General features: G+C 38.4%; 1 protein-coding gene across 8 annotated transcripts in view; it reads left to right on the plus strand.

Annotated features, from left to right (window-relative positions):
• The window catches only part of ttll4 (tubulin tyrosine ligase-like family, member 4), a 68,424-nt gene that overhangs the window by 20,347 nt on the left and 27,649 nt on the right, over positions 1-20,428 (plus strand). For 5 of the 8 annotated variants that reach the window (XM_041264784.1, XM_041264783.1, XM_041264791.1 and 2 more), the window contains exons 6-12: positions 601-711; positions 842-918; positions 1,547-1,741; positions 7,187-7,269; positions 17,240-17,368; positions 19,771-19,893; positions 20,125-20,223. In XM_041264784.1, coding sequence (XP_041120718.1) covers positions 601-711; positions 842-918; positions 1,547-1,741; positions 7,187-7,269; positions 17,240-17,368; positions 19,771-19,893; positions 20,125-20,223 — 817 coding nt within the window. The remainder of the gene's footprint in view (positions 1-600; positions 712-841; positions 919-1,546; positions 1,742-7,186; positions 7,270-17,239; positions 17,369-19,770; positions 19,894-20,124; positions 20,224-20,428) is intronic. The other 3 variants (XM_041264787.1, XM_041264788.1, XM_041264790.1) reach the window with 3 other exon arrangements.

Below are 20,428 nucleotides of genomic sequence, written 5' to 3' on the forward strand. Positions count from 1 at the left end.
GTCAGTTTTTGCCCTAAAATCTGGTTTGGTGACCTTAGAATCAACCTCTTGCCTAGTATGTCAGTTTGAGTTATTATCATAGTTGATGCACAGCTGTATATTATGGCTTTCTCATACGTTATTTTTTTATTTATTTTTTAATTTAATTGTTGAAGAAAAAATGAATAATTTCACTGCATCGTTGTTTTAACCTTTGTCCAAATCTATCAAGTAGACCCAAGCTTTGAGGTAGTTTTTTATTGTTGTATACAGCTGTATTCTATGATGGTGCTTTTTTTTTTCGACAGTTGGTACTTATGTTGGTTCGGACAGTTTACAAAGTGTTTACAGTACATATGTAAACGCTTTGAAGATGATACCCTACTTCTTGCACTGTAGAATACAGAAACATTTCACATAATCCCTGTCAGGATTTCTAGGTGACCTTCCTCTTAAAAAAAAAAAAAAAAAAAAAAAAAAAAAAAAAAAGCCAACAAATGTACCTTGTTTAACTTCTATGAATCTTTTTTCAACATAGCTTTGTGTATTATACAGTACGGAAAGGTCAGTTCTGTTAGGGTCACGATTTCTAACTGATCTATTGTCCTTTCTTGGTTACAGTGGAGTTGCTACCTTTGAAACAGAGAAAGCTGCTAAGATGGAAGATGAGCTCAGTGACTCCTAATGTGGTGAGGCACACCATAGCACGTTCTCACTTTAAAGTCACTAAAAGTAAGTCATTATCTCATCTGTTCCCTTCAGTTTTTATTTTGGATGTGCATGGTGGTGTTTGTGTATAACTCTTCTTGCTTTCAATGTACTTGGGTATACTGTAAAAAGTTGTATTTAATTTGAATTCCAGGAAACCATGACTGGCTGGGCTGCTGGGGACACCACATGAAATCACCGGGATTTAAGGCCATCCAGGAACATCAGAAGGTTAACTGTTAAATGCTTAAAACCCTTTCAATTTGTGCATATTTTGTATACTTCAGTGCTATGGGTGTATACACTTATTTCAATAGTAGTACAGGATAGTCATATCTTTGTGATACACAAATATAACACTCTGATGTAACATGAGTCACATCAATGAGAGAATCACACGAGCACACAAACTGTGACAGAATATCAAACTGGTCAGAAATTAACTATTGGGGAAATGCAGATGATATAAGCAACTTTCCTACCCTTTCAACATAGCAGACCTGTATGCAAAAACTCTAGTAGTATCAAAAGATAACTCCACTAAAAAACAGTAGACTTGTAAACTAGTATTCTAATGTGATCCTATGATTTAAAAAATGTTTTTTCAGCTCAAGGCACTGAAACTATTTAATTAGTTATCCTAGGGTAGTCATTGTATATATGTACTTCTGTGATGTAAAAGTTAAAACAAAACATTCATATACCATCCCTTGACAGCCTTGTATGTTATTGGCATGTTTTTAATTCTGAAAATGTAATGTTTTTCATTTAGTATGTGGACATTTTTTCTTTGTCTAACTTTGCACTTAAGATTCATAGTAAAATTATTCGAAAGTAATATTCATTTTTTCCCTTCCAGCTAAATCACTTCCCAGGCTCCTTCCAGATTGGACGGAAAGATCGTCTATGGCGTAACCTCTCCAAAATGCAGGCTCGCTTTGGGAAAAAGGAATTTAATTTCTTTCCGCAATCGTATGTGCTGCCACAAGACATAAAGCTGCTGAAGAAGTCCTGGGAAGAAGCTGGAAGCAAACAGAAATGGATTGTAAAACCGGTACTGAGTTTATTTTATGTTAAGTTCCTTGAACCCCTTGTGCATAGGACATTCCTGAAAACAAGGAGACATACAGTGGTAGCCAAAACCAGTTAGTCATCTGTCATGATAATGTTACAGTGCAGTAGCACAAAAATGTGGCAGCTTTGCAATCCTGTTTTTTTCTAACTAGCATTGAATCGGCAGCATTTCATCAGTCCTGCCACTAGGTAGCAAAAGAGAGCAGTAAATACAGTAGTCTCCGTCTAGTAACACCCCTCGGGAAGCAAGCAGAGTATTCTTATTGCCAAAGTATTCTCTGAGACTGAGCTAGATACAACATGAATCAATAAATAAATAAATTCAGTATGTATTACTTGTCATATGCATCAACATTTGAAATGAACTGAATAAGTAAAAGCAAAACAAAAGACATGTGTATGTTAATAAACTACTAATAAAGTAACAGACAAACTAATGTTAATAAACTGTCAAACTAAATTAACACAGCTCCCCTACATACGTTACATAATGCAGCAGATATACAAGACATGCACATTATTTAACAGAATGGCGAAGCAACTTACCAGAACGGGAAACACCAAATTTGTCCGATGCACACAGACTAAAGTCCAAAAAAGTCCTTGAGCTTGTAAAGGTTGAAACAAATCGTTCTCTTTTGTTGCCGGTGTAAAACGTCAAATACACGGTAAAACATTGCTAACCACGTGAGCACCCTTTAGCCTTATGTTTTGTTAAGTTACTATAACCTAACCACCAAACCTTTTCTAAATTATTTGGTTAGCCACAAGGAGTTCTGTGATAGTGTTTCAGAGAAAAAATGTGTGTTTCAAGTCTCTTTTTTTATGAAAAGTACAGCATCCTATCATATATATATATATATATATATATATATATATATATATATATATATATATATATATATATATATATATATATACTAATACAGTACTGTGCAAATGTTTTAGGCAGGTGTGAACAAATGCTGTAAAGTAAGAATGCTTTCAAAAATAGACATGTTAATAGATTATATTTATCAATTAACTAAATGCAAAGTGAGTGAACAGAAGAAAAATCTACATCAAATCAATATTTGGTGTGGCCACCCTTTGCCTTCAAAAAAGCATCAATTCTTCTAGGTACACTTGAACAAAGTCAGGGATTTTGTAGGCATATAGTCAGGTGTATGCGTTCAATACTCTGTTTCCTTGGACACAGGTTTTTCCTTTTGTTTACTGAATTAAAATGCATAACTCAATGAAAACTGTACCAGCAACGTCCAGTTAAAGCGACAATAGCATAATGCGTAAACTTTGTTTATTCAATATCCTGTAAATAATTAAAAACAAGGAACATACCTGGTTGTACTTTAATTGTCAGTGCAAATGTTGACGTTAATCCAACCATTGCAGAAAGTCAACAGTAGATGTTATATATTGAACTGCAGTCCAGAGACAAAAAAATAACGTTCCAAGTGTCTTGGTTTTCCTTGTTAGTCACTGCCTTGTTCTACTTAGCATTTAGTATGACTTTATATTCAGAATAAAGTGAAATTGGAAAGGTAATTAAATGTAAAAGTTTGGCTTCCTCCTTTTAGCATTTGCTATATACATTATTGTCAGCGCATATTCATTTGACAAGAAGCCCATTCATGACTTCTCTGTCTTAAACGTCCTCACAGTTGTACATGTATTTACAACTACTGTAGGTTGCATAAGTACACACAGAAATGAAACCTCAAATGAAGCGCATATTTATTTATTTACTCGCTTACTGTTGATGTGTATACACATTATTTACCATTGGGCAATCAATTGTTGTTTAACTCATGTTAATTCCTGCCGGATGCTCCTCATTCCCTATTTTTTCGTATGCATGCTCTAGCCCCAGAGCACCCACTGACTCAGCCTCTGTGGTTCATTTATATAATAATAATCTTATTTTTATATCTCGCCTTTCATAGTGGACCACCATCACAAAGCACTTTACAAAGGTAGGCTGTGAACTGTGCACTATATGCAGAGTCACTTACAATAGGCCATTGATTTAACATCTGATCTGCAGGATGGAGCACAAGGAGGTTAAGTAACTTGCTCAGGGTCACACAGTGAGTCAGTCAGTGGCAGAGGTGGAATTTGAACCGGTGACCTTCTGGTTACAAGCCCTTACTTTAACCACTGGACCACACGGCCTCCTGTATTATCACCAGAACTATTTTTGTTTGGGCTGGAGCATGCTGCATTTGTCCATCTCTCCAGCAAAAGCATTACTTAATATGATACACTGTTGGCTTTGGCATATTCGAGCTGTTCCCACAATCCTGCAGTACAGTATAAAATGATTAAGTCAATGTAAGTATTGCGCTTTTGGTATTCATGAGCTTCAGCGCGTGACACCTGCTGATGAAACACTATTTCAGTAGTAATTTGTGACAAACCAGTTTCTAGTCAGATAACATCTTCTAGCATGCAGAAAATGCAGGACAGGTTAATTCAACTACATATTGCATTGACTGCAGTTTTATTGCATATTTTGCCATTTTCGTAGCTGGCTTCAGCTACCACTGTATTTCACCATTCCAGTGTATGGTTAACATAAATAGCTGAAAGGATAATTGGAGTTGTTCATGCTACTTGGGTTAAACAATGGGACGTGCATTACAAAAAATGTGTTAAAAAAATGTTGTTCTAAATTATATGCAGGTCCTGTCCCTCCATACAGTATCAGTCATGGCTTTTTATTAAGCAGAAGACACAGTTGCATGAAGACAAATCCAATATATAAAAGCCTAGGGTTTAAAGATTACAACAGTCATTTGTTTTAGGTATTACAGTATTTTTGAATGACAACATGGATTTATATAAGCAAAGCAATTAAAACAAAGTTACTGAATTTGCAGGCCAGGTGATGTACACACCTTTTATTTATTTTTTTAAAATGGCATAACCAATATTTAAATTCAGTGGTTTGCAGAAATATTCACCCTCTACCATTAATGTCGCATTTTGTTGAATTACAAATAATGTATGCACAGTTTTTCAAACGTAAACTTTTTTTATTCAAAGCTGTAGTGGTTAAACTGAACACTTGTTATATGAGGAGAAGGTTAAATGTCAGCAACATTTGCAAAGAAAATGTACAAAATGAAATTTACTACTTGCATAAGTATTCAGCCCCTTAAGTCGGTACTTGGTAGAAGCACCTTTTGCAGCAATTACTGCTATGAGTCTTTTTGGATCTGTGTTTTCTAGCTTTGCACAATAGGATGGTGAAATTTTGGCCCATTCTTCACGGGAAAATTGCTCCAGTTCTGATAAGTTTGTTGGATCGTCAATGGACTGCAAACTTCAAGTCTTACCATAAATTTTCAGTTGGATTTAAGTCAGGACTTTGACTGGGCCACTCAAGGACATCAATTCTCTTGTTCAACAACTCCAGTATATGTCTGTTTCAGAGTCTTGGCTGACTCAAACAGATTTTTTCCTCAAGGATTCGTCTGTACTTTGCACCATCCATTCTCCCCTCTATCCTGATAAGCTTCTCAGTCCCTGCTGAAGTGAAGCATCCCCATCACATGATCCTGTCACCACTATGCTTGACAGTTGGGATGGTGTTGACTGGGTGATGTGCAGTGTTGGGCTTGTGCCAGACGTAACGCTTGGAATTTAGACCGAAAAATTCAATTTTTGTCTGGTCTGACCACAAAACCTTTTTTGACATGTCTGCAGTATGTATCATCTACGTGGTTTTTCGCAAACTCCATACATGCTTTAAAATGAGGCTTTTTGAGTAATGGCTTCTTTCTTGCCACCTGGCCATACAGACCAGCTTTGTTTAGGACTGGCTTATTGTTGATGTGTGAACACTGACTCCCATCTCAGACACAGAAGCTTTCAGATCTCTCAAGGTCATTGTTGGCTTCAGAGTGACATTCCAAACCAGTTTTCTACTTGCCCGGCTGCTCAGTTTGGGTGGGTGACCTGATCTGGGTAGTTTCTGGATGGTATGATGTGTCTTCCACTTCTTGATGGACTTCACTGTGCTGAGAGAGATAATAGGCACCTGTCACAGAGATGGCCGAAGTGGGCGGCGTCAGAACCAGGAAAAGGAATGAATGACAAAGAGGTGTGGTTTGGTGGAGCTGAGCGATTAATAAACAGATCAGAAAATAAACGTTGGTAATAATACAAAAACAGGACACGGCACACATCGCCAAAACAAAAAAGACAAACAAAACAGATTAGACAGACAAACACGGTGAGCAGATACTTTCACTATTCTTTTTAACTTTAACTATGCTTTTTATCTTTACCTCCGTCTCCAATCCCGTTCTCCACTCACCGAACACCTAACCGCGAGTATGTGACAACGTGCATCTATATATACTGTTGTGTTGGGATTCAATTACCAATTAATTATTCACTTGAATCCCAGCACGTGAATTAATAAAGTGCAATTCCCAGTGCTCACATATTACTACATTTCACTTCCATGTGAAGTGCTGTGCAATCCTCGTGCCTAAATACACATATACATTTTTAAACACTTGTTACACAGACCTGTTTATATCCCGTGTACCAATGTCTATACACCAACATTTAAACACCACACGCAACACATAACATAATATACACAGGGGCGGGCACTTTGTCACACACCTTAGACATTTTGTTTTACCCTTCTCCTACTCTGTGCCTCTCTACCACTTTATCCCTGACTTGTTTCGAAAGCTCCTTGGTCTTCATGGTTGCTTTCTTGGATCATTATGTGAGTTGCAGCTTGAAAGTCTTTATATATCTGAGGGAAATTATCTACAAGTTAAACCACTTTGAGTACACACAGGCTGAAACCATTTCACTAATTGTGTGACCTTTCAAACAAATCATTAGCACCTGAGCTGATTTAGGGCCGCAGTAGCAAAGGGGTTGAATACTTATGCAACTGAGTTTAATCTGTTTTTCTCTGTAAATCTTACTTATTTATATTCTATGTGCATTTTTTAACTTTATCAATGTGGAGTAGTTTGTGTAGATTCTACATGTAAAGTCTAATTTGAAAGAGTTGGAGTACTCTCAGGTGCCAACAAACTGAAAACTTTGCAGGGGGGTGAATACTTCTGCAAACCACAATTATGATTCTTGATGTCCTTTTACATGATTTATAAATTGTTTGGTTAACATGCTGTTGCAGCGATAATATGCTGTCATCTCAACCAAGTCCATATAAAGTGACCCAATTCTTGAGTGAGTTTTGGTATGTAGTTTTTTGTATGAACAATAATATAGGGATTGGTGTGCTGTTGTGATTGCTTCTACTAGATGAGCATTCCTCACTTTTCACAACTGGAATTTGAAAGAATTATTTGTTTGGTTAAATATATGTAGTATTCAATTTTCTAACCACGACAGATTTACTTGGAATGTAATTGTAGTTTTTATTTTGTAGCCAGCATCAGCCAGAGGAATCGGGATCCAGGTTATTCACAAGTGGAACCAGCTGCCAAGGAGGAGACCTCTTCTCGTGCAAAAGTAGGCAAAGTGACACCTGGAAGTGGAACATACTGAACGTTTCTCCAACGAGTAAATCTGAACAGCGTGATCAGCAGGAATTCAAAATGACAAAACATCACATTGGAATAGCATTTATTTTAATTAGCTTACATGTACACTCAGTCAATGTACTTCTACTGCAATAACATTTTATCAGTTTAGAAATAGTTTTTTATAACAATTCTCTCTACACACAATTAGAACATTTAAGAACATGTTAATCTGCTTTATTAACATTGTGTCGAACATTTATTATATAGATAGGGCTTCTACAACATTCAGTGGTTCCCATGGCCAGCAACAAAAATGCCTAAGTATGTCGTGTTGTACTTCATGATAGTCCATCCGATGTGCAGTTTAGTTAACCGGTCCTGCATCTTCTGCACTCTGGAGACCAGTTATCTGACTAAAATCTGATTTATCACAGATTACTACTGAAATAGTGTTGCACCAGCAGGTGTCGCACTCTGTAAATCGGCTCACTTTAGAAGGCCATCTTCAAAAGCAAAATACTAACATTAGAATTTGATCATACAGGAAACTTAACTAAATCGAACAGAATACCGTACAGTAAATTTGGACCAATGCACAAGGTTGAACGTAAAATTTTCCAAATTCTGATTTTTAATCTAAAACATACAAACCGCATGATCTTTCAAAGTGTTTGTGGCATGATATGTTAAAGTATTCTGTAGCTGAGTCTAATGCTTTATTGTTCCAATCAGTAAAATAATAGTAAACATCTGTACTTTTATTGTAATCAAAGAGAATTAGACTTTGCCAAAACTTTGTTTTTAGATTATATATATATATATATATATATATATATATATATATATATATATATATATATATATATATATATATATATATATATATATATATATGGATTTAATTAGGAGTTTTTACCACTGATCAACACAAAAAAAGTCCATAATGTCAAAGTGAAAAATAAAATCTACAAATTGTTCTAAATTAATTACAAATACAAAACAGAAAATAATTGATTGCATAAGTATTCACCCCCTTGAGTCAATATTTGGTAGAGGTACCTTTGGCAGCAGTTACAGCCATGAGTGTATTTGGATAAGTCTCTACCAGCTTTGCACATCTGGACATCTTGCCCATTCTTCTTTGCAAAATTGCTCAGGCTCTGTCGAGTTAGACGGGGACCTTTTGGTGAACAGCAATTTTCAACTGTTTCCACATATTCTCAATTGGATTGAGGTCCAGGCTTTCACTGGGCCACTCCAGGACATTGACCTTTTTGTTTTTAAGCCACTCCGGTGTGACTTTGGCTGTATGTTTGGGGTCTTGTCCTGCTGGAAGATGAATCTTCTCCCAAGTCCCAGGTCTCTGGCAGACATCAGCAGGTTTTTCTCCAGGATTTCTCTGTACTTTGCTGCAACCATTTTGCCCTCTATCTTCACGAGCTTTCCAGGCCCTGACGCAGAGAAGCATCCCCATTGCATGATGCTGCCACCACCAAGCTTCACGGTAGGGATAGTGTTCTCAGGATGATGTGCGGTGTTAGGATTGCGCCAAACATTGCGCTTAGCGTTGAGGCCAAAATGCTCTATTTTGGTCTCATTAGACCATAGAATCATTTTCCACTTGGTCTCAGTCTCCCACATGCCTTCTAGCAAACTCTAGCCGAGATTTGATGTGTTTTTTTCAACAATGGCTTTCTTTTTGCCACTCTCCCATAAAGGCCAGTTTTGTGAAGCACCCGGGCTATTGCTGCCATATGCACAGTGTCTCCCAGCTCAGCCGTGGAAGACTGTAACTCCTTTAGAGTTGCCATAGGCCTCTTGGTGGCCTCCCTGACTAGTGCCCTTCTCGTTCTCGTTTTCTGTTTTATATTTGTAATTAATTTAGAACAAAGTGTAGAATTTATTTTTCACTTTGACATTATGGACTTTTTTTGTGTTGATCAGTGGTAAACGCTCCTAATTAAATCCATTGTGATTCCATGTTGTAACACAATAAAATGTGGAGAAGTCCAAGGGGGATGAATACTTTTGCAGCCACTGTATGTGTATTCGTTTCTTTAGAAATAGGTAAATAATAAGTGTGATTCCTGTATGGGAATCGCCTATCCTTCAGGCTTGCGATTTGGGCACAATGGAACCTACTGTCCCTCAGGGCGACGCATGTTCTGGGCGTGGAAGATCGGGCAGTGGACCTCCTCTTGAGGGAGGGCCAGCATCCGTTGGAGTGGCAACTCCACCCTCGGGTGGTGGAGCGCATTTGGGAACGGTTCGGGAAGACGCAGGCCGATCTCTTTGCCTAGGCGGAGACGACACACAGCCCCCTGTGGTACTCCCTTCACCGCTGTGGCAGTCCACTCTGCGTCGACGCCCTAGCCCACGTATGGCCCAGAGCACTCCTTTGCTCTTCTGCGATTACTCACCGGCCTTTCTTGAAAAGGCCCGGTCAGAGAAGTCATCAGTTCTCCTAGTGGCCCAGGAGAATCTGGTTTTCATCCCTGTGCCAGCTATTGAACGGCCCGCCCTGGGAGATCCCGCTTCGCCAAGATCTCCTAGGCCAGACACGCACCAGTTTTGGGTCTGGCCCCTAAAAGGGACCGCTAGTCAGTCTTAGGGCTATAAGACTCAGTCGTGGGTACACTGCAGAATGCTAGGGCGCTAGGTCGCTGTACGCCTATAAGTGGAAATATGGTTCAAGATGGGTGCCGTACTTGCGGTCATGGCCCAATCTCCTGTCCCATGCCTGTCATCTTGCAGATCTGCTTGAGGCTGGTAGATCATCTTCCACACTGAAGGTATACCTAGTGACTATTTCTGCTTGCCGTGCCCAGCTTTTTTACCGAAGATCATCTCAGCTTTTCATGTTAGCCAGTTGGTGAAATTGGAGGCTTTCCATTCCCCTCCTTTCCAATCTGATGGAGAGCGCTAGCTCCATACGCCTTGCTCAGTGCAGGCATTAGTGTATTATGTTGATGAATAAAAGCTGGAGGCAGTCAGAAAATGTATTAATCTTTTACAGAGCTAAGCCCCAAGGACAGGCTCTGTCTAAACAGCGTCTGTCTAAATACTTGATATGCCTCCGCAAAAGAAGCTCACCGGCCATTCCACCAGGTGTCAGTTGACTTCCTGGGCTTTGCTCCAGGGTGCATCTGTCCAGGACATATGCAATGCAGCAGTGTGGGCTTCCCCCATACTTCTACTAGGTTCTACCGTCACAACAGAACATTAGGTGAGTTTCATCTTATGTGTCTTCCAACTATTGCTGGATGCTGATTACTAGCACAAAGTGGTTTCGGCATGTCCTTGTGAAAAAAGTTTCAGGTTCGGGTGTCCTTAAAGGGGAAACACCCATTTGTAATGGTTAATATTCCTCTTTCAGGGAACCTGTGTAAGCGGCTGCTGCCATATTTTATTAACTGCAAAGTGTACTATTTTTATTTATTTATTTTTAATGGGGTGGGAAATCTAACAAGGCAGTAGGGCAGAGCAACCAGTAAAAACGGAACAAAAAAAATTAAGTATAAATTCTAAACTAGGTTTTTAGGTGCTGGAACGTTTATTTAAACAGAGCCTTTTATTTTTACATATTTGCATTTTTTTAGCACTTTTTTATATACAGTATCTCAAAGCACTGTACAAAATACTGAGCTCAAGTTTTTATTTCATAAAAATGCCAGGTATTCGGTGAGTTTGTATAAATAGCTATTCAAAAAGATTGCCTGGTTCCTATCGGCATGATTGAAGGTGGCCTGTCTGTGAGAGAATTTGCCCGGATAATGACATGTTCCCAGGAAACATGAAACCCGGAAACAGGCTCTGTGAGGGACAGGTCATATCCTGGAAAACAGAGGGTCACCACAGTGGACCAGACCGTCATGTCTGAGTGATCCATATGCGTAATTGTTTTCAGACTGCGGTGGCTACTGCATGAGAAATTCCAGGAAGAATAACCCGTGCATCAGCAGAATGACTAACTGTAGCTCGCCATCTGCATGTATATGATTTGCATACTCGGAGACCGTTCAGGGGTAACATGTTGATAGCTGAGAGATAAAATCGCAATCTTCTGTGGGCCAGAGAGAGGGTCCGACATCTGACCAGAAAGAGAAAATTGGAATGTCTAACCTGGTCTGACATAGGACCATAATGGGTTAAAACCCACTAAGACAAGAAAGCTGTTTTATATAAGCACATTTTCAGTCTTAAGTGCTGTAACAGTCCCTATCCCAGAGTATTCCATAATTTTGGTGCTCTAAAAGAAAAGCCCTACCTCCTATGTTGATTTTGTTGACCCTAGGAATAACCAGCAGCTCTGCATCCTGTGATCTCAGAGTGTGCTTTGGAAGATATGGAAGGTTCATTCGATAGCCAGGAATTCAAAGGTAGTTTTAAGTTTCGAAGGTGACAATCACACACCATATGTTGTGTTTTTTTGTTTTTTTCCTCCAACAGAAACCATATGACATTGGGTGAATACTATAAATCACACATGAAATGTCACATCCAGAATTTGGTCTTTCGATTTGTATAAAGCATATTACGTAAACAGAAGTTTTTGTAATCAAATCCACTACCAAGGGGCTCTGAGTGGTGCATGGAGTGTCATTTGGAATGTCATTTGCCGGCTGTGACCGGGGGGACCGGGGGTTCCAAGGCAATCCACGGTTCACCGCACACCAGCAACCCCTGTGGTTGATAGGACGTCTGCAGTGGAGACATTCGATCTGTTTTGTCCTCCAGCACTATAGGTTTGATGGCTTCGCTGTGGATCCGCAGTGTGAAAAATGAGATTGGCAGGAACATGTTTCAGAGGACGCATGATTCAGTCTTCGTTTCCCGAGTCGCGGGGGGGTTGCAGTGGTGAGCCGGGATTAATAACACAACTGCGAATTCCAAATTAGAGAGAAAATTGGGTAATATCATTGGCAACGACTAAATTTTATTAAAAATAATTTAATAAATCCACTACCAAATTGTAGCAGCATATTATTATTATTATTATTATTATTATTATTATTATTATTTATTTAAGGAGACAGTGTGGTCCAGTGGTTGAAGAAACCGGCTTGTAACCAGGAGGTACCCGGTTCAAATCCCGTCTCAGCCACTGACTCATTGTGTGATCCCTGAGCAAGTCACTTAACCTCGTTGTGCTCCGTCTTTTTGGTGAGAAGTTGTTGTAAGTGATGCATGCATAGTTCACACCCTAGTCTCGTATCTTGTAAAGCACTTTGTCATGGTGGAACAGTATGAAAAGTGCTATATAAAAATAAAAATATATTATTATTATTATTATAGATTCCTTCAATTTCAGTGTCTCCCATATGATATTTATTTTTATTACCTGTGTGCAGTACCTTACGCTTTTATCCATTAGATGTCGTTTGCCATGTGTCTGCCCAGTTCTGAATGTTGTCTAGATCATTTTGAATGACCTTTGCTAGTGCAACAGTGTTTGTCACTCCTCCTATTACCATATAGGTAATAGGATCTCATAGGATCTCATCCGGCCCAGGAGATTTGTTTATTTTGAGCTCCTAGTCCCTTTAACACTTCTGCCTCAGTTATGCTAAAGTTATTTAAAACTGGATAGGAACGGGTTGACATATGGGGCATGTTGTCCATATCCTCCTTTGTAAAAACTTGTGAAAAGTAATAATTTAGTATATTTGCAATTTTTTTCTTCATCTGTGATTTTGCCATTTGTTTCTCTTGGACATTTATTCTCCGCTTTCCGAACGTTCTCTTGCTGTTATAGTATTGGAAAAAACTGTATTTGCAGTTCCAAGTACTTTTCTGTGTAAGTTTCTGTGTACTTTTGTTTTTGGTCCCTTTTTAAATACTTTGGTGACATCACCAGTAAATTATGAAGGTTAAAACCTTCCTTTGGTAATGTGTTCCGAACCTTCAAAGGTCAAAATGTACCCTTCATTGCAGCTCTATTCAGTAACTCCTGCAAATGCCTAGGTGCTAATCCCACCAGGGCCTTATAAGTTAATAACAAAATCTTACAATTAATTCTATACTCCAGTCAGCCAGTGCAAAGAGGCCAAAACAGGGGTTATATGTTAACTTTTCCTGGTTTTAGTCAGAGTTCTAGTGGCTATATAATGAACAAGCTGTAAGTTATAAACCACCCGTTTTGGGATACTAGAGGAGAGTGCATTGCAGTAGTCAATTCTTGATGAAACAAAGTCATGCCTTAGCCTCGCAGCATCCGGTGATGAAATAGTTCTACGTTTACCTCTATTTGCTGCTGCATGTCGCATTGTATGTTTTCATACAGCGTGCAGTAGATGTTATTCATGGGTATTTCCTTTTTTATGATGTCGATATAGTCGCAGACAAAAGTGTTGGCATCATTTGTTACTGTACCATAATTCAAGGGAACAGATCAAGACAAGCATTTAGTAAACCTTAACCACTTTTTAATAATCACAAATATATATGTGTGTGTACACACACACACACACACAGTGCCTTCCAAAAGTATTCAGACCCTCTCACAGTTTTCACATTTTGTTGCTTTAAAGCTTGCAGTCATGACACTTTGAAGTAGGAATTAATTTGTTATATACACAACCTACTCCAGTTCAAAGCAAAAACTAAAAGAACAGTACATAGGCAATTAATATGAAATAAAAATGGAAACGTCATGATTGCATAAGTATTCAAACTCTTTGCTGTGGCAAACCTAAATGAATTCAGGTGCACAAAGTAACCTTAACGAGCCACACAATTAGTTGAATGGCCTCCGTCTGTGTGCAGTATTAGTGGTTCTCGTGATTTCAGAATAAAAACACCTGTCTGTAGGGTTCCTTGGTCAGGTAGTGAATTTCAAGCAAAGACTCAACCATGAAGACCAAGGACCTTTCAAAGCATGTCAGGGATAAAGTCATTGAACAGCACAGATCATGAGAAGGGTATAAAAAAATATCGAAGTCTCTGAATATTCCTGTGAGCACAGGCTACTCAATCATCAAGAAATTGAAGGTGCATTATACCACCCACTCGCTGCCTAGATCAGGCCATCTCTCCAAACTGAGCAGCCGGGCAAGAAGGAAACTGGTGAGGGATGTCACCCACTGTGAGGCCAACGACCACTTTGAAAGAGCTACGGGGTTCAGTGGCCGAGATGGGAGAAAATGTGTATCAGTCAACAATATCCAGAACAAGTCACAAAAGTAGCCTGTATGGCTGTTTGGCAAGAAGGAAGCTGTTCATAAAAATAAGCCATCTCAAAGCCTGCACATCACAAACTAAAATATACAAAACAATTAAAAACAAAGCATTACTATCGTACTGTTATCATATGTAATTAATAACCCACGACGGTGTGTATATTGTTACATATTTTGTACTTTATTTGCCATAAACATTACATTGAATGTTGCCATTTATAGTAAAATGTTCGAGATTAAATGGCATTTGGGAATTGAAAGCAGACTGATTTCCCACATCTGAGGGAAGGATTCATGCAACAGCCAAACAGTGCACTTGACATAGAGGGAGGGGCTTCCGAGTGGTTGTGTGTGGTTTTTTATTTATTTTTTTGTAGAAAATGATCTTACTCAGGCTTTGCGGTCTTTAAGAACTGACCAATAATTTCTGAGGCTGTTTTAACACCAATGCTGGTAACCAGCATAATTTCCCTAGATTTAAACCAGCAGTGTCAGTGTCATTTCTGTCTAACACGCTACAGCAGGTGTATAAAATATTAAACGGATGCCCTGATGGGATGCATTTATCATCCACAGACAAATGGTTTGGTGGAACGTTTTAATCAGACCCTGAAGTCAATGCTGAGACAGTTTGTAACACAAGAGCAGAAACATTGGGCAATGCTTCTTTCCTGCCTTCGTTTTGCAGTGAGAGAGGTGCCACAGAGTTCAACAGGGTTCACCTCCTTCGAGCTCTTGTACGGCCGACAGCCTTGCGGCGTCCAAAAATGTAGTGAAGCTAGTGAGACTCAATATTTGGGATTTTTAATGGGAAATGGAAGGGCGAGACCTGTGGTCACATAAAATCTAGGCTCAGATGAGATCACTACTGGGATTAGCCGATTTATTACCGCCTCTTTATCCCCAAGTATGCCGCAGTGGTTAACCCTGCGAGTGCTCCAAATTTTATTAAATGGTCAGCTAAGTGTCAGGGGCGTTGGATACTATGAAGCGTAAACTTTGCCAGACCCCCACTCTTATCACAGCAGATTTCTCCAAGAGATTCAACCTCCACACCGATGTGTCAGACGTGGGTTTGGGTGCAGTCTTGTCCCAGCGCTCCATAGTTGAAAAGGAGTGTTTGGCCATCAAAATGGTCTACTCACTCTCTACGATACTACCTGCTAGGGCATTGATTTGATTTTGTCACAGACCACGCCCCCACTCATGTTAAACACAACGAAGGATAGCAATGCCCGGATAGCTCTGTGTTATCTGGCATTGCAACCCTTCATGTACCACAAGGTACACCGAGCTGGGAACGACCATCAAAATGCAGATTAGTTTTCCCAGGAGGAAAAGAGTAATGGGAAAGATAGATTCAGCCGAGTGTTCCTTTGGCTCTACTCTGAGTGGTGGAATATGTGACAGAAATACAATGAACCTTGGTTGTAAATCTCCCTCCCGACCTGTGAGAGTACTAAGAGAGGACAGAGATTTTTTTGATGGACTGGCCTGACCGTTCTTTCCCCGGGTTGGGAAGTTGGTCAGTCTGGAAAAAGGCTAGACTCCGTTGCAAGAACGTATCGACCTGGAAGGGAAACAATGTAGCAGCCGCAGATTGTAAAGGCAGCTGCATTCGTTTACCAAGGGGTCATGCGTGACAGCATATAAGGGAGGCAGAGTCTCGTAATCTGTTCCTTTGGGTGGTTTGTGAACCTGAAGGACCGTGAGAGTCGCAATAACTGCTGCTGAAATAAACCTGTTTTAAGAATATTCGTGAGTGTTTTGTTTGTTTGTGTCTGTTAGTAAGGAATAATGTAAAACAAACCTTTTGCTCCTGGATTACAATTGCCTTTTAACCACTTGTCTATTAACCACTTTGCCACATAGAAATACAATGATTCTTCGTTATAAATCTCCCTCCCTACCTGTGAGGGCGCTAAGCAGTGAGAACAGAGTTCCCTGGACAGGCTTGCCTGACGGTTCTTTCCCAGGGTTCAAGGGAAGTTGGCCAGCTAGAGGGACGGGGACTCTGTTGCATTGACACTGAAGGGAAACAACGATGATTATTGTGAAGAGTCTGAATCGGATTAATTTGCTTCCCAAAGCAGATTTTTATTTGGCAGTTTGTCTAGATATGGCAGTAGAGCGCCTTGTTGCCTCTTGACTGAAATTTATTTATTTATTTTCCTTTTACAATGGATCGACTCGTTCTGACGAGGGGCCAACCATAATACTCATGAGACTGTTTCGACTCTGAAGACGTCATACAATTTGGGACGCGCGCAGGTCCCCCTAGGCCGCCTCCTTGCTTGCCTTGCCCTTAGGCTGGCCATGACTGTAGACAAGATTTTCTTCGTTTGAAGGCTTTCCCTTTTTTTTCTCCAAATATACTGTTGTCAATTTTTTGGGGAAAAGTTATATTATCTCATTGGGAAATTTTAGATGGTTTATTTTATGAATTCTTTTTAAAAAGTGGTTTTCAGTGAGGTCTACATGCAGACAAATCTTCTTTATTCAGGTGACTTTGGTACAGTTATTGCATGCACTATTATGCCTGATGCTTCTAAATCTAAGTCCTTGGCTGTTAATCTTTGGATTTGTTTTAGCTTAACAGATGTTGGAAATAACCTATTTTTTCAGTCTAAATGCTTGTATTTAACATGTTTTCTTGAATAATCTTATATTCAGCATAGGGGGCCAATACCTTTTGTATGCAACTGTAGCTCTAATCTTGTATCTGCATTTGTGGCATGGGGAAAGTATGTTACTGACATGCCTGTTTTTGTGTTACAGATATCTTAATAAACCCTACCTCATCAATGGATGCAAATTTGACCTCAGGATATATGTTTACGTCACATCTTATGATCCTCTTCGAATCTACATGTTTACAGATGGCTTGGTCCGTTTTGCCAGTTGCAAGTATGTATGTCAGAATTTGAATCCACTTGTTTAAATTACTTTTAGCAGCTGGTTTCAATTCATTAAAAAAATATAGCAGCTCAATATGCATTTGACAAGTGCACACTTAGGTGGTGTGCATCCATGAGAAGTCAAGAGGCAGTTGTATTGTTGAATTCTACTTTGTATAATTTGTGCATTTATCAGAAACTGAAAGGGGAAAAATCTTAATTGTGCTCTTTCATAAATCTCTGTTTCAAATATACATAATTAAGACGCAAATATACTTCATATGTGCTATGTGAATTGTTTATTTTCATAAAGCAAAAGTTGCAGCCATTGTTTACACTGGTGGAGCAGGAATCCTCCATCTTGTAGCAGCACATCATTTTGTGAGGGTCGCAAACTGAAATGTAGATACAAGAAATCTGAACTACACGTTAGTTATTTTGTATGAAGTCATCAAGTTTTATGTAGAGATGCTCCAACATTTTTTTTTTTTTCAAGTTAAACAACTTAATGGGCTTTTAAATAGGCCAAGCCTTCATTTTTCATGTACAGACTAGATTGCAACATGTTAATAAGCGACTAATCTTTATTAAAGCTATAATACTATAATATTACAATCATTATGACGAGTAACTTTATTTAACACTAGAACCGCCGGATTTTCTAACTACCTAGAACTGCTACGTGGGTCACTTTGACCCATACGTTTTTAAACTGCTTTGTTAGAAAATGAAAGACACACTATCAGATACAACTGAAAAGTTGTATTCACGAACATCATATCTAACATTTGCATCACAGAAACAGTGTATTTAAATGTAAAATTAAACATAAAATGCTTTATTTTTATAGTGAGCGCATATACAGCACGACTACAAACATAAAAAACATAATACACATTTCAAAATAAACAGGTATGTACATATAACGGCTGCATTGTACTCTATGGAGGAGTGTACGCGTCTGCCAGTTGAGTGTGCCTGCATGCAGTAGCTATGTTGTAAACACAGACGCAGTTCCATTGAACACTATTGTGTAAACTGCTACATACAAACCTGCAAAATTGAATTTTTTTTTTTTTTCTAATCATCATAGTTAGATATATATTATATATATATATATATATATATATATATATATATATATATATATCCCTTGTGAAACATATAGGATGTACTAGTAAACAATGATATACGTAGCCTCAAGTAGGGCACAAAAAGTTATCCTACCTGTCATTTGTTTACTATATGCATCGGAGTGCAGCTTGCTGTTTTCCAATCAAAAATAACTACTTTCAAGATTAAATATGTTGCGTTTTAAGGAGAGTAGAAAAGCAGATGTAAAATACCTAATGTATGGACAAATATGCAGCAATTTACAGAAAGATATTAAATGTTCAGACCCCTTGCAGGTAACATGCTTCCTCCAAGGTGGCTGACCTTCCTGTTTTCTCCTGCTGACGCATACTACCCCCCTTACACAGTGTCTTTTAAAATTTATTTATTTTAATGTTTGAACTATGTATTTTTAAACGTTTATTAAATTAAACGGAATCTAGCACCCCTAACTCAGACCTGTTATCTTTGTATCTGATGCTGTAAGAGTGGTGCATGCCTTTGTGTCATCTAGGAGTGATTTATTGCAGTGCTTTTTTTTTCTGGTATTGCAAACCATGCTTTGTCTCTCTTGCAGCTCATTCAGAATGCTGCTGCTAGAGTTCTGGTTAGAACTAAGAAATGTGAACATATCACCCCAGTGTTGGCCTTGCTCCCTGTGCAATTCAGAGTTGATTTCAAAATTCTGCATTTAACTTGCATGGCCTTGAATGGACTAGCGCCTATTTATTTACAGAAGCTGCTGACCCCAAGTATTCCTAATCTGAATTTTAGATCACAGAATGTGGGATTGTTGGTTTACCAAGGTTTATAAAATAAACAGGAGGAAGTGCTTTTTATATAAAGCTCAGAAATGATGGAATTATGTGCCCATTTGTTAGGGAATCTGAGACTATTTTTTAAATCTAGATTAAAAACACATTTTTATAAACTGGCTTTTTTAACCTGAGCATTTAATTTATTTAATGTATGTGTTTTATGTATTTATTTAAATAAGCTTTTATCTTAGTTTTTTCTAATTTTGCAATTAAACTTTTAATTTAATTCCAATTTTATAAAACCTTTGGTATTGAATGGTTTTAATTTTTTTTTGTTTCGTTTTTTCTTTTATATGAGAAGTGCTTTTGGATCCTTGGGAAATGTGGATTGTATTTTAACTAGTGGTACTTTTATTTCCCACCTTTTAAACACCAATCTGTTGATTTTGAAAAAATCTAATTAAACAAGTAAAATGTATGCTTTAATTCAAAGAATTTGGTTGTTTTTTGGACTTTTTATTTATTGGATTTCTTTTTATAGGTACTCCACTTCAATGAAAAGCCTGAGCAACAAGTTTATGCACTTAACCAATTACAGTGTGAATAAGAAGAATTCAGAGTACAAACCAAACAGTGATGAGAAAGCCTGTCAGGGTCACAAATGGTGAGAAAGGGACCCATCTCTGAATAATATATCTAAAAACAATTTGAACTCTGCTTCGGGTCTTAGTGGTCTGAGGCCAGTTGGGTTTGTGCACACTGCTATCAGCTAATCAAATCGGGTTTCTAAATTTAACTGTTTGTTTGTTTGTTTTCAGTCTGTCCTAAAATGAAATACAGTTGAGGCCATTTACTGTATCCATTCATTTATTCATTCATTTGTTTGTGCATTTAGGGCTTTGAAAGCACTGTGGAATTATCTCAGCCAAAAGGGAGTCAGCACAAATGCGATATGGGAGAAAATAAAGGACATTGTGATTAAAACCATCATTGCGTAAGTAAAGACACGGGCTACTTTGCAATTTTGAATATAATATGATATGTTATTAAAGTTGGCTATTTGGCTTACACTGGGATGTAAACATTAAACAATAAATCACACAATTCTGTTAACTAGCTATCACCCCTGAGCTTTACAGATATTTTGGCATGGAGAATAGAAAACTCTTAGGAAGACCAGAAAGGATTTAAACTACTCT

The sequence above is a fragment of the Polyodon spathula genome, chromosome 11 (genome assembly GCF_017654505.1).
Source record: "Polyodon spathula isolate WHYD16114869_AA chromosome 11, ASM1765450v1, whole genome shotgun sequence".
Taxonomy (NCBI): Eukaryota; Metazoa; Chordata; class Actinopteri; order Acipenseriformes; family Polyodontidae; genus Polyodon; species Polyodon spathula.